Raw genomic sequence first — 12,602 nt, 5'->3', positions numbered from 1 at the left:
ACATTTTGTTGCTCATTTTCTCCCTCGGACACACTAATATCAGAGTTATTTCTTCTTGTTTCCCCTGTCAGCTCTGTTCCCTGGCGAGGGATACTGCTGCGTGTGCTTCAGGATAGGCAGGCTGACACGATAATCATTTGAAAATGGAGAGTCTGGTGATTACTGATGAACTTCGGTTTGACTTAGATAATTTTTTTTAAAAAAAGCTTCAAAGTGTGGGATCAATTCTGTTTTTTCAAGTTAGAGAAATATTTTTAAAATATATATCTTATTAGAAAATGTAAATGCAGTTCCTAGAATTTATATTTTTTTATGATGCTGATTCAAAAAAGGAATTATTCATGATAGTTTATTTTCTTACAGTTATGGTTTGTGTCCAGATATTTTACAATCATAAGGCTACTCTTTTCATATCAGTCAAAATAGACAATATATATCGATGTTGAAACAAGCTTTGTAGAAGACATTTTTTTTAAATCAGGCATGGGACTTTACATTTATTAGAAGGTGTTCACAAAAATAAGGGTAACATCATGCATATTCTTTGCAACTAAACCCAGTTATGGTTACAACTTGGAAATCAATTTAAATAGACATATGGAGATACAGTAGTACATATACACTCTATTTATGACATTAAGTTAGTGTACTGATAACTCTCAGCAATACATCAGAACTCTACAACCAGCGGATGGAAAGATTGTATAAGGAGGAAGAAACTGCTTCAATTTCTCACATTATTTATGTGGCTCGACAAGAATGTCAGTGTGAATTGCCTCCCAAGACTGGGAGGCAAGAACAAGTCAAGACTATACTTTTGCAGTACAAAACATTTACACACAAAATACACATGCATTGCAATGCACTGGGAATGGGTAGAGCAAGGAGAAACCCATTACTCAATGCTTTATTAACACACGTCTACAAAGGAGTCTCAAATAGGATTATATAGTTCAGTCACAGTAAGGCCACAATATTACAATGGATAAGGACCTTAGAATTCGGCATTCTGCGTTAGTAATGGAACTCTTCCTTCGTTACAGATTTTTATACATCTTCCTGAATGGTATCTCATCACAGTTCTCCTTCTATCCTTTTCTGCTCTGTAAGTTTAACATATTGCTCAATACAACAGTTAGCACAGTAGAGGAGGGTAGTCACAGGGAAAACAAAACCTATGTAACATTCATGTAGTGTTTAGACTGTACGCTGGGTGCGTTTAGATGAAGCTGGCTAATCAGAAAAAAGACTAGCAAAGGATTTCCTCAAGTTTCGAATAGTTTCGGCTTTTGCCTCATCTTCGTTCACAGACGACCGGAAGAAGGATGATTCTGTGAAACTGAAGGCATTTGTCAAAGACTGCGACTTGCTGCAAGACAAAAACGCAACATGTTTTGTGTTGTCTACCAGCTTCCATCCACAGATAATTCGTATAAATTAAGCGAAAAGGGAAAACCCCCATGAGATGCAGACACAGGAACAAAAGGGACATTCAGCATAAGCTATACGGTTAGGTGCAGCGTACAGGTGCCACACATCCCTCCTGCGCTTTGATTTCATTAGTAGGATGATCTTTTTTTAGAGAATACTCTGCTTCTTTACAGAGCTGAAACATCATATTGCAGTAAACTGGGTGATGCACATTAGGACATGAGGGAAAAGGGGTCCTGCCTGCTAAATCCAAAGCACCTCCCAACACAGTGATCAATAATTGTGTCCGTTAAGGCTGCCAACAGTTAGGAACAAAGAAAAATTAGGTCTACCATCAAGATTTTCCTAAAGTTGTAATGTGCTCTCTCTATATATATGTATTGGACATTTGATCCTTAGGGGACGCTTAACAACACTTTATATATTTTCAAATAATACCCAAATCAGATATAAGTTCTCTTTTCTATGAGCAGTTAGTCAAGCAATACTACTCTGGTTTCAGTGCTATCATTTAACTGCAGTGTAAGTCTCTGTAAGAATGAATACAAGAACAACAGACAAGAAGGAAAATGTCTGGAGTTTAACTCTTAACTCATGACTTGTCAGATAAAATAATATTTAAAGAGTAGGCTTGAATTTAAATGGAAAACATTAGTAAGTTATAATCTTCTTTCAACGACATCCATGCATTAGTAAAACTAGTTAACTGATTTCTTTTTTATCTCAGTACAGTAACCGGATTTCAGTTTTGGTGATAGTAAAACTGAAACACTTTTCTTATTCAGATTGTCTTATACTCTCCACGGTTTGCAACTCCTCTACCCCCAAACTAATAATGTACAGCAAACAGTGCTACGGGCATTTTAGGTTTTTCATAAATTATAGTTGTGTTAATGAGAATAGACTGATAAATGTTTGTTTGTACTCACTGAAAGAGGGAGGGTGGGAAGCAGCACTTGACTTGATTAGTAACACAATAAGTAGCCTAATTAAATATTTATTCACAGATTATTAACATGTACATACAGGTCAGGCACCAGCATGTGGGTGAATACAAAGCATACACATGCAAATAGAGTTAATCTTACAGGCAGGAGATCTGAGTCTCCGTGTGGACCTAAAACTGCTCTTCAAAGTCAGAACAACTACTCTTATTACGGCTTACACCTTAAAAACTTTAATTTCTCCTTTTTTGTTTTACATTAAATAGAGACCATTCTCTCCTACTTGAAGAAAAGAGGAATGTATCTAGATTTGAACAAAGAACTAAAGGAAAGCAAAAAAGCTGGGACACAGTACGGGGTACAGTTCTTCTGTACCTGTGCTTAACCGCTTTTCTTAAACGTCAGCAGTTCACAAGCTGTTTCAAACCAGTTTAGAATCACCTTAAAAAAACTGACCTCCCTAATCTCTACCTATACTTAAATAATGGACTAATTGAGTTTTATGATTATAAAACAGAATAAAGAATACATGGTCCCAGGAAGGCGAGGAAAATACAGTCATCTTTGCCCACTGTCACCTAATGCATCTTTCCCACTGACTTGTGCTCAGGTGAGAATTCAGAATTGGTTCACACTCACATTAGCGTGTGAGTGGGTGGAAAAAAAGGGAATCGGTGTTACTTGGATACAACAAAGCCTACGTGCCAGTCTTTGTACTCACCAAAACAAGTCAAATGTGTCTGTGACTCTACAGGCAACAGTTTGTGTCAGGATCTTTACGCTGAAAAAACAGCAAATCATTGCTAATCCCTTCCCCGTGTTTTCTGTTCACTGAGTTTAAGTTGTGAGAGGCAACACAGAGCTTTTTCACGTTCCTCAGTGCAGCTGGCAGCGTGCTGCGTGCCAGGGAGGTGAGATACCTGCAGGCAGTGCCAGTCCTGCAGTCCTCGCGGCCCTACGGGAATCGCTCGGGCTGTACCGTCAGCAGCAATGTACAACCCTGAGCGAAGCACGACCGTACAGAAACACAACTCGGCAGCCACTGCGCAGCCCGTTCACCGGGACCGGTTCCGAGATAGGCCTTTAGAAACTGAGATCTGTTGTCTGAGTGACTGCGAGGTTAAGAGTTTAAAGAGATAAGACTTCCTCTTCCCTGTGCCGGCTGACAGCACACCCAGATCCTGAGTCAGTGACATAAAAAGGAGAAAACGAATACAGGAAAGACGAAGAGGTTTCAGATCTAGTTGGGGCAAGAATTGCACAACTAATAAACGAAATGCTTAGGACATAACTATTGGTACTGTCTTCCTAATCATCAGCGGAGAATACGCTTTTGGAAACGGTTTAACCTCATTTGACACTTGGGAACATTTTTTTTTTTCTGAATATTAGACCAACTCCCAAATTACAGTTATGACAACAAACTCTGTGTTATGAGAAGAGAAGAAAATGGATAAAGCAAATCTTACTTAAGCTGTGGATGAGACTGAGGCTTCTGTTGTGGAGCAGGCTGTGGAGCGGGCTGTGGAGCGGGCTGTGGAGCGGGCTGCGGCTGCGGCTGCGGCTCGGCTTCCTTTGATAACTTGGTGCTGGGAGGACCTTGAGCCTGGGGACGTGGCTGCTGAGTTGTAGGTGCAGGTGGACGCTGTGGCTGCGAAGCCGAGGGCTTTGCTGAGGGCTTTGCTGATTGCCCAGGCGGGTACATGCGCTGGGGCTGCAATGGCTCCTGGCTTTGTGATTGCATCCCTTGGGGTTGCACTGGGCCCCCTAGGTTCGGCACAAGAAAAACTTCATGATGTTATAGGATCAAAGGAGGTGTATTAGATTTCATAGCCAACACTTTAAAATAAGCCTTGAATGTAATTAATTCTACTTTCGAGGCAAAATCCTATTCCTACGGACTGCAGTTTCATGTAGTCAATACGACTAATCACAGTTGGTACATTAGTAACTTGTTCGGGGCCCCTATGATTCATCCTTAAAATTGGTAAGAAGTACCAAATTTATCCCAGCAGTAGCAGCACTGACTTTAAATCACATCAGTGGATTTACACCCAGTACAATTTTGGCCCAGCTCAAGGAGGAGCTGTGAGATAACTGAATATACCAGTAATATCTATTTCAGCAATACTATTTTCTGTGCAGTCACTGCATTTTTATTCCTCCAAATTTGTAGATTATTTCTGCAATATTCCTCTTAGAGTCGCTCTTATAACAGTAAAACAATTTTATACTGAAAATCTCTGGCTAATATCAAGTCTTTTGATAACTTATTTAACCCCTTAGTGAAAAATGTCAAGAACATTACGAGAAACACAAGAAAGTCATTACTAATTCTTTACCAAGGAGATCTTTCCACTGAGAAGGAAGTATACTGGCAAAATACTGTATCAAGTGTGAAACTACAACCTGCCGCAGAGACTTAGGTTGTGAAATCCATGGCTGAAAGATGCTACATCATCATAGAGGGTTTTTTTTTCCTGCTTTCTGACTGAAACAGTGCTGCGTCAGGTACCAGCGGGCACGCTGCTGTCCTGTCAGATGTCTGCATGCGGTTTTCTGGGGTTCCTGCTGTTATAACTCAATCTGTATTCTCGCATGTGACAAGGCACACGGAACGTCTGAGTTAAGGGGAAGAGAGGACAGGATGAAATTCTGACCAATCTGTTTGGATCACGTTTCAGTCAGGGTAAGTGCTCTGCTGAACAGGAAATACAGACGACAACTGATCTACACCTTCTGAACCCTGGGGAGTTTTTAGTCTTGCGTAGATACTTAGTGCAAGTAAAAGACTTAATAATCTATTGAGGTCTCTAAAAGAAAACCTTCATATCTGGAAATACTGCAGCATACAGTTTGGTTTTAATTGCTGGTATAGCTAGCTTTCCACTCGCTATGTGAGGTTCCAGTGTGTGTGTCTGAGAACAGCACGTACTAACGCTTCAGTAAGTTTTAATACAGTTGTAGCGGTGTGTTGTGGTGTAGAAAGATAAATAGCACGTCCTGTATGTTAAAGAATGTGCCTTCATTGTTTCTTAATTTGAACCTCTTTTGTAGGAAATATTTGAAGGTGATAACATGGTCTTGCAACATCTTAATAAGGATCGTTTTCTTATTAGTCTCCTTTCACTCAATATCGAAAACCAGAAAGGTTTCGTTCCCCCACTTGTACATACAGGCTTGAATGCCAGAAACTTTACACTGAAGACAGATATAACTTTCTTTTATTGCACATTAAGCTGTACAAGATATTTCACATAAAAGATATACTGCTGTCACACTTCCAGCATTTGCTCACTTTCTTGCAGCTGGGTTGTACAAAAGGCAACAATCATGAAAGAAACTTTTACCAAAAATAACTCAACAAAACTGAACATTAAGCCTACACTGTAGAACATCTGTTCCCTGTTACCCACAATATTGCACCTAAGCATGCTTACATGCAGAGAGACATTTTGGCTTGCTTCTTGGCTGTGGTATGTAGTAAGAGTGTGTGCCCTCGTAAAGCCTTTGCAGTCAACAAGTCCTATCTGCAACGCCCACCTCTTCTTTGCACACACAACTCACAAACGTCGTGTGAAAAGCACTTGTGAATACTTGGACTACTACATGCAGAAAATACCAACTGCTTTAAATGAGATCAGCCATCAGATTCATTTCTTCACCCCAGGGCAGTATGGTTTATTCGCTTGTGTCTGGAGGTAAGGATTGGTGAACCTGATTCTAAGTGGAATTTTCTTAATATAGAACAAACTAGCCAATGCCGTCATCAGAATGATCACTGACCCAGACAAATGCTGATCACTAGAGCAAAATATTCATGTAATTTACCAATAGGTAGTAAACAGTAGCACCACAAACATTTAAATAGCTAATAATGCATACCTTAATTCTCATCTTACCAGCCAGCTTGTACAAATAAAAGAAACACTAAGAATGATGATTCTCACTGATAATTTTTTTCCAGTGTTTGTAGGGAAAACAGAAGCAGAACATAAGACTGTTTTCCCTTTAAACAAAATTGTTTGCACTAAACTAATGGCCACTACTCATCTCTGTACACATTCAAGATTATAGTTTTGTGGCTCACTTGCAACTAAGCTTTATGGTATGCTAGCAGTGTGCAGCTTGTGATCCTAGGCTAGATTTCTCACACCAGATTAACTGCCTGCCTGTCTATTTCTCATACTATTACGTTATAAATTGTTTATTGTGCAAAAATCACAAAGAATTCACCTACAGAAAATCTAGCAGTTGTCAGGCATCTCAAGTCTTTATCCATGTCTGATTTCCAGCAATTATTATAAACCCTATTTATGTGGATAACGCAGGGACTAGTTTTTTTTCTTTCATAGCTCTGTGGATATTTCTAGGTTTAAAATAGCAGACCTGAGCTGGTGAGGAAAACCGCTGACGTTTTTGTCTTGCATCCTAAGCAACGGGCAAGATCCCCAGCTGGTTACAGGTACCTTGGTCTACAGTCTCCTAACACCTCAGTAGTTGACAAAAATGAGCTCTTACAGGAAGTTTAACAGTCCTTGAGGTACTTCTCACCAAATCACCTGGGATTTAACTCTTAGGTAAGTATAAGGTTCTTGAAAGTATTTGCATTAGTTTTCATTAAAAATCTCCATAGAATACTAATTCAGAATGACAACAAAAGGTACTACTTAAGTGAAATAGGATACATTAAATACTCACACTTTCACGGAGATATTGCACATAGGTGGCCCATTTACATAGCTTTGTAGCTAATAATTTAATGCAGAATTACTAAAAATATGAATACCAGTATGTAAAATAGAAGATACTTTAAATATTCCTTGGGAAGAACTGCATCTTATGGAGTCACTGAAATATTAGACTTCCACGTGCATATAAGTAAAACTCAAACGTTAACATCCTTTATAAAATTATAATTAAAAAGCCTCGCTAGCAAATTCTAATCTAGACTTTTAAAAATATATCTGGATCACCTACCAAGTAGTCATGCACACACACAAAAAATAAAGGCTATGAGTACAGTGTGCACACACTCACAGAGTAAGCAAAAGTATTTCGATTTGAACCTTGGCAGTATTTTACTTAACGATATATAATACTCCAAAAATACTGTCTACCCATCCATACTGTACATTGCACGGGGCTCTAAAGAGGCACATTCTTTGTACACTGTTGACAACAGCCCTGAAATCACACATTTTACAGAGAAAGGTAGGTAAGCATTACACGCACAGACATGAACAAGTAAACAACCAGACGGTATAGTTGACACTGCATAGAAAAAACACAGTCCAGGTCAGCACTGAAACAATGCAAAAATTTGAACAAAACTGGGATGTTTGCTTTTAAGATTGCGTGTTTGTTTCTTTTTTTTTTTCATATTTTGCCTTAACCCTTGGTTTTAGTCTCAATTATCTAAGTAGCCTGGACTTGTTTTGGTCCTACTGCAACGCCATTACAGTCGAGAATGTACTGTAAACAACCTTGAGGTGGTGGTCGCTGAGGTGGGATTTTGTTTGGCTCTGGCTCCTTTAGTGATCCACTCTGGAAAACACATTAGAAAACAGAAGAGAGAAAAAAAAATTAGAGTAGCTTAGTTCCAATTTTCCACCAATTTGTCTTTATTTTCACTACAAATCCCTTTATTGGTTGGGGCTGAGCACATACTTCTAATTTATTCCAGTTAGCATTTTCTAATCGAGTTGCTGTCTGACATGATATGCGAATCCTGAACTAAATCAAAGCTGAGCTCTTAAAAACCCCTCTGTTTCCCCTATGCAGTATGTGATCATCACACAAATGGTGCCTTCTCAACTCCTACCTCTCATGGTTCATGGTCTCCTTCAGCTCCTTAGAGCCTCGAACAACGTTTCTGTATCTCATTGCTTCTGCTCTCTCTTTTTAGGATAGACTGAATAAGAAATGGACTTCAACAGATACCTTGGTGTGATTTAAGAAGTAATTTGGGTTTAATTACACTCGCTTGTATCTGGAAGCACTAGCACAGCAGGATTTGTTGGTAGTGGTAGTTTCACTTTGATTCGCTGACTATAAGCGGGGAGGGAGATGGACTACTCTAGGTTAGTTGTTTTGCTCAGCAAAATGAAAGAAGGAAGCAAAAACCACAGACAAATAATAAAAATAATTGAAATTACTTCATGCTACTCCATCTGACGTTATTAGAAACACATGTAATACTTCACTTTTCAAAACAGGAGATTTATTTGGCAGTATCCTTTTCAAATGTATACTTGTCAGGAGGAAAAGATGGGCCTGAACCAAAACCCTGGAGCAGAGCACCCTCTGGGAACATTAGTGTTTGAATCCAAACTTCGTCTTAGGCCCATCTCTAATATTTTGAGAAGTGAAACATGTGAAATCATAGGACTTAACAGCGTGGCTTTTCTTAAGGACCCAGAAAGTAAATTGCCATCTGTCAAGAGGGGAAAAAAACCCAGAATGTATTAAAGAGTAAATGTAAAGTTAATTAAGATGTTTCTTACAAACCTTACTGGTTTTTTTTCTGACAGGTCTGTATTTGATCTTTGAACTATAGGAATAAATCTTACTTGTACCGCTGTGAATTCCTGTGTGGCAACCTAGAAGTGACACTTTTTAATGTTATACCACCATTCTGTTGTATTTGGCTGTTGCAAATTGCTTCACCTGCTTTAGCTACGTAAATAGAAGGACACAGGATAGGCCCAGAACTCTAAATATTCAGGTACCAACCTTCAGAAGAGCATATGAGGAGTAAAAATGATACGGTCAAAATGAATGAGGCAAACCCCGATCCTTACATTAACTGATTAGTTCTCAGGAAGCATCATTATAAGGATGAGGATACACAGAAAAGAATTTCATAAGGAAACACGCAGACACCAGAAAATTTGAAGTGCTTTAGTGTGGGTTAAAGTTGTCTCTGTTTTGTTTCTCTCCTTCCTCTTAATTGTCTGAACCACATGTAAAAGCTGACATTCTGTCCCATGCGTGTTTAGTAACTGCTGTATCCACTCTGTACGCGCTGGAGCTCCCTGAAATAACAGGCAATTATACCAGGAACTCCTTGGATGCCGGGGAATGAGCCCAGAGCCTTGAAAAGTTGCCCTAGAGGAGCGAACTCCTTTCATATTCCAGAGCCATTGTTCTGGTGCACCTGGCACCTTCCTCTGCACGCCCTGCGGCGTTTGATGCTCCGGATTACAGACAGAGCCTGTGGTTCCGCGGGTGTTGCAGTGTGACACACCGAGTGTGCCCTTAAAGGGAAAGCATAAAGAACCACTTGTGCTCAAGGATCTCCAAGAGTTCCCTTCTGGAGGACCAAACGTTCATATGATTTGGTTCGAAAGCACGCATAGTATTTTATAAGGAATATTACTACGATCGCCATGTGACAGAATTCCCAGCCTTCCAAAGAGCCACAACGCAATCCACAGGGTTCCTTGCAGTGGCAGAGAGTCAACACAGAGGATACGAGTGTTGCTATTTTTCTTCTAAAACAAAAGTAAAAGATTATGTAGGTAAAACTCATCTTTTATTTAGAAACTGAAAACACACAGGCTGGTTAATTTAAATTCACATCTACTTTAATGGTAAAACAACATCTGCAGGGCCTCTGCCTCCTCCATGCCTCGAGGCTGAAGCAAATCTGCCATTTGTTCTTGCTCTGAAATGGTCTTGGGTTTTATCTCACGCACCAAACTGCCTTGACATGACAACATCAGTGTTTATGCAATCTGCATATCTCCCCATCTTACAGAGAAATTATTTTATCCTAAATTAAGCTTTCAATAAACCTTACAGAAGCTCACTAATTCTTACCTCAACTGTTCTGAAAGCTTGGAGCCTTTGTACGTGTTCTGTTGAAGATATATTTCCCCCTCTCTAGTCACTGACTGCAGCTCCTGATTTTACCACCCACGCATCCTTTTTTTCACCAGATATCACCTGGTGCTTCCAGGAACCTCACCCACACTCCAGGCCAATCACATGGGTATATTACTTTTGCTAATTAGCCAACCCACCCAGGCTGACCCAAAAAGACTAATTAGCATTACATTCCTAATTGAGAAATCTTACTCATGGTTTTTCGATGGTCTGTATTAATCCAGTCCTTTTCAAGCATCTTTCTTTCAGACACTCAGAAACCTGGATACCTGATATTAAAGACAGGCTTTGAACCAGCCTTGTTTGCTGTCCTGAGCCAAGGCCTTTAATAAAACCCAGGCTTCTTCTAAAACAGCAGTTGTTGGCAAATCACCTCCAGACTGCAACTTCTCACCTCTCCAAGGTGGTGAGCCAACGTAATTGTCGGAGCTGCAACTCCCTGTAGGCAGCGCTGTCTCTGAGCACGGATGCTGGACCAGACCTGTCCTGCAGATGTATTCACCCCTCTTGGTTTTTTCTTTTTCCCTTTGTTGCCCAGCCTGGAAGCTCACCCTTCTACCACTTTCTTTCAGCACAAACACGTTTTCCTGCGCTGCAGTTCTGATTTACAGACTTGCCTATTGCTGAGTTCAAACGCCGCAGGAAGGACTCAAGGATTAGAATCCAGACTATGGATCATGGAAAATGACCCTGAACAGATTCTTCTTTGGATGCTCAGGGCTAAAGTGCAAAATTAGTAGTAAAGAAGCTAGAAACGACAGAGTTTAGTATGGTTTAGGATTACTTAAGTGAGGTGTGGTAACTGCTGTGGTAAGGAACCCTTTCGGTTTTCATTTTATGGAACACAACTTTCATAACAAATCCAAAGAGAAGGGATTGCTGATGTTGATAGTAACATTATATAGAACTGCTTATAGCCCTCTGTTCAAAGGGGATTTACTGTTTATTTAACTATAATTAAAAAATACAACTTTACTTGTGGAAACCTCTAAGCCACATGAATGCTGGAAGTATCCTACAGTGATTTCTCAACTCTGGGTATAACAATTGATGCTTTGGTTGCACAACGGTCTTTAAGAATATTAGCAAGCTTAATTATAGCCAGAGCAGAAACCTCACCACTTGTCTAGAAGACAGATGTCTCTAGATGTCTCCGTAGCACTTCCTTTCTACACTTCCCCGAAACAGTCTCCTTAAAATTTTCAGGGTAGAACTGAAGGAAAGAACTGTTTGTTCTTCAAACCATATGTATTAGAATTTGATCAGCGGTGTTACTTCTTTTTCTATCTTATATGTTTATATAAGTGCAGATCAGATTCATATAGACTTGAATTTTGAATAGTCTGAAGAACGCTGAAATGGGTGGGAGCAAAAGCAGCAACTTGGCAAAGCAATAGCCCTTGGGCAAAAGAGATGCTAAACTAAGTCCCAGCAAAAATTGATTTTGATTTGGCTGAGTTTGAAGATTTTGCGAACCACAGTTGGAGCACGTATAGTTGGTTTTGGGTTTCGTTTGGTTTTCTTTGTAATGCAATGATAGAAGCTTTTCATAGGTATTTCAATATTTGAGGGGAAAGACATGTTTTTCAGGTCAAGAAGTAGAGGGATCAATTGAGAATTGCCAAAATATGAGCTGAGTTAGATCTCATAAAAGAAACAAGAATAAATTGTAAAACAATTAAGTCACAGGAGACCTAAGAAAAAATGTGATTGCTAAGCAAAGAGGTAATTTAGATAATTTAAATAGGGTGTCAATAGTAAATGAATGCGTGAAGTGTCCCAGATTATGATAAACACAGCAGCAAGGGCATGATGGCAAGTGCGATAAGAGCTAAAAATGAAATGAAAATCAAAGATCTTTCTGGGCTCATATTGGTCAGAGCAGGTATTCTTCATCTTAGAAATCAAAACCGTCTGACTCATGAAATACAGAAATCCGTACAAGATATCTCTAACAACTGCAAGTGTACGGTCACGCTGGAGAAGGTTAAGCACGAATGCTGCAGGAATTAGGTTGCAGTAAAGAAGCAGCTGCTAAGGCAGGCAGTTAGTGAAGCAAAACTTATGGGAAGGATATAATGGGGATGTGGGGCTCAACTACATTTTTTCGTTACTTAAGTTGGTCCGAAAAAGTAGGTGTGTGCTACTCAAACCTGTCAATGACACAGAGCTGGAAGACTACAGGACCAAAATATCCTATGGAAAGAATGAAACCAATGAGGGACTTGGAAAAAAAAACCACCCAAACCCTCAACAACTTAAATGCAATGTCCAAAGTAATTTCTTTATGGACTAATAATACGCATCTGGCAGAAATGCAGAGCTCACCAACTGAAT

At 39.6% G+C, this 12,602-nt stretch overlaps 1 protein-coding gene across 1 annotated transcript in view; it reads right to left on the bottom strand.

Annotated features, from left to right (window-relative positions):
* Window positions 1–346: 346 nt before the first annotated feature.
* The window catches only part of SYN2 (synapsin II), a 199,849-nt gene continuing 187,593 nt past the window's right edge, over window positions 347–12,602 (bottom strand). Inside the window, exons 11-13 of the mRNA XM_054076892.1 lie at window positions 7,862–7,922; window positions 3,845–4,142; window positions 347–1,369 (exon numbers count right to left, since the gene is read on the bottom strand). Of these exons, the coding sequence (XP_053932867.1) occupies window positions 1,234–1,369; window positions 3,845–4,142; window positions 7,862–7,922 (495 nt within the window). The 3' untranslated portion in view covers window positions 347–1,233. The remainder of the gene's footprint in view (window positions 1,370–3,844; window positions 4,143–7,861; window positions 7,923–12,602) is intronic.

This window comes from Cuculus canorus, chromosome 11, assembly GCF_017976375.1.
Source record: "Cuculus canorus isolate bCucCan1 chromosome 11, bCucCan1.pri, whole genome shotgun sequence".
In the NCBI taxonomy this organism is placed as follows: Eukaryota; Metazoa; Chordata; class Aves; order Cuculiformes; family Cuculidae; genus Cuculus; species Cuculus canorus.
This window is presented reverse-complemented; position numbering and strand designations above follow the sequence as displayed.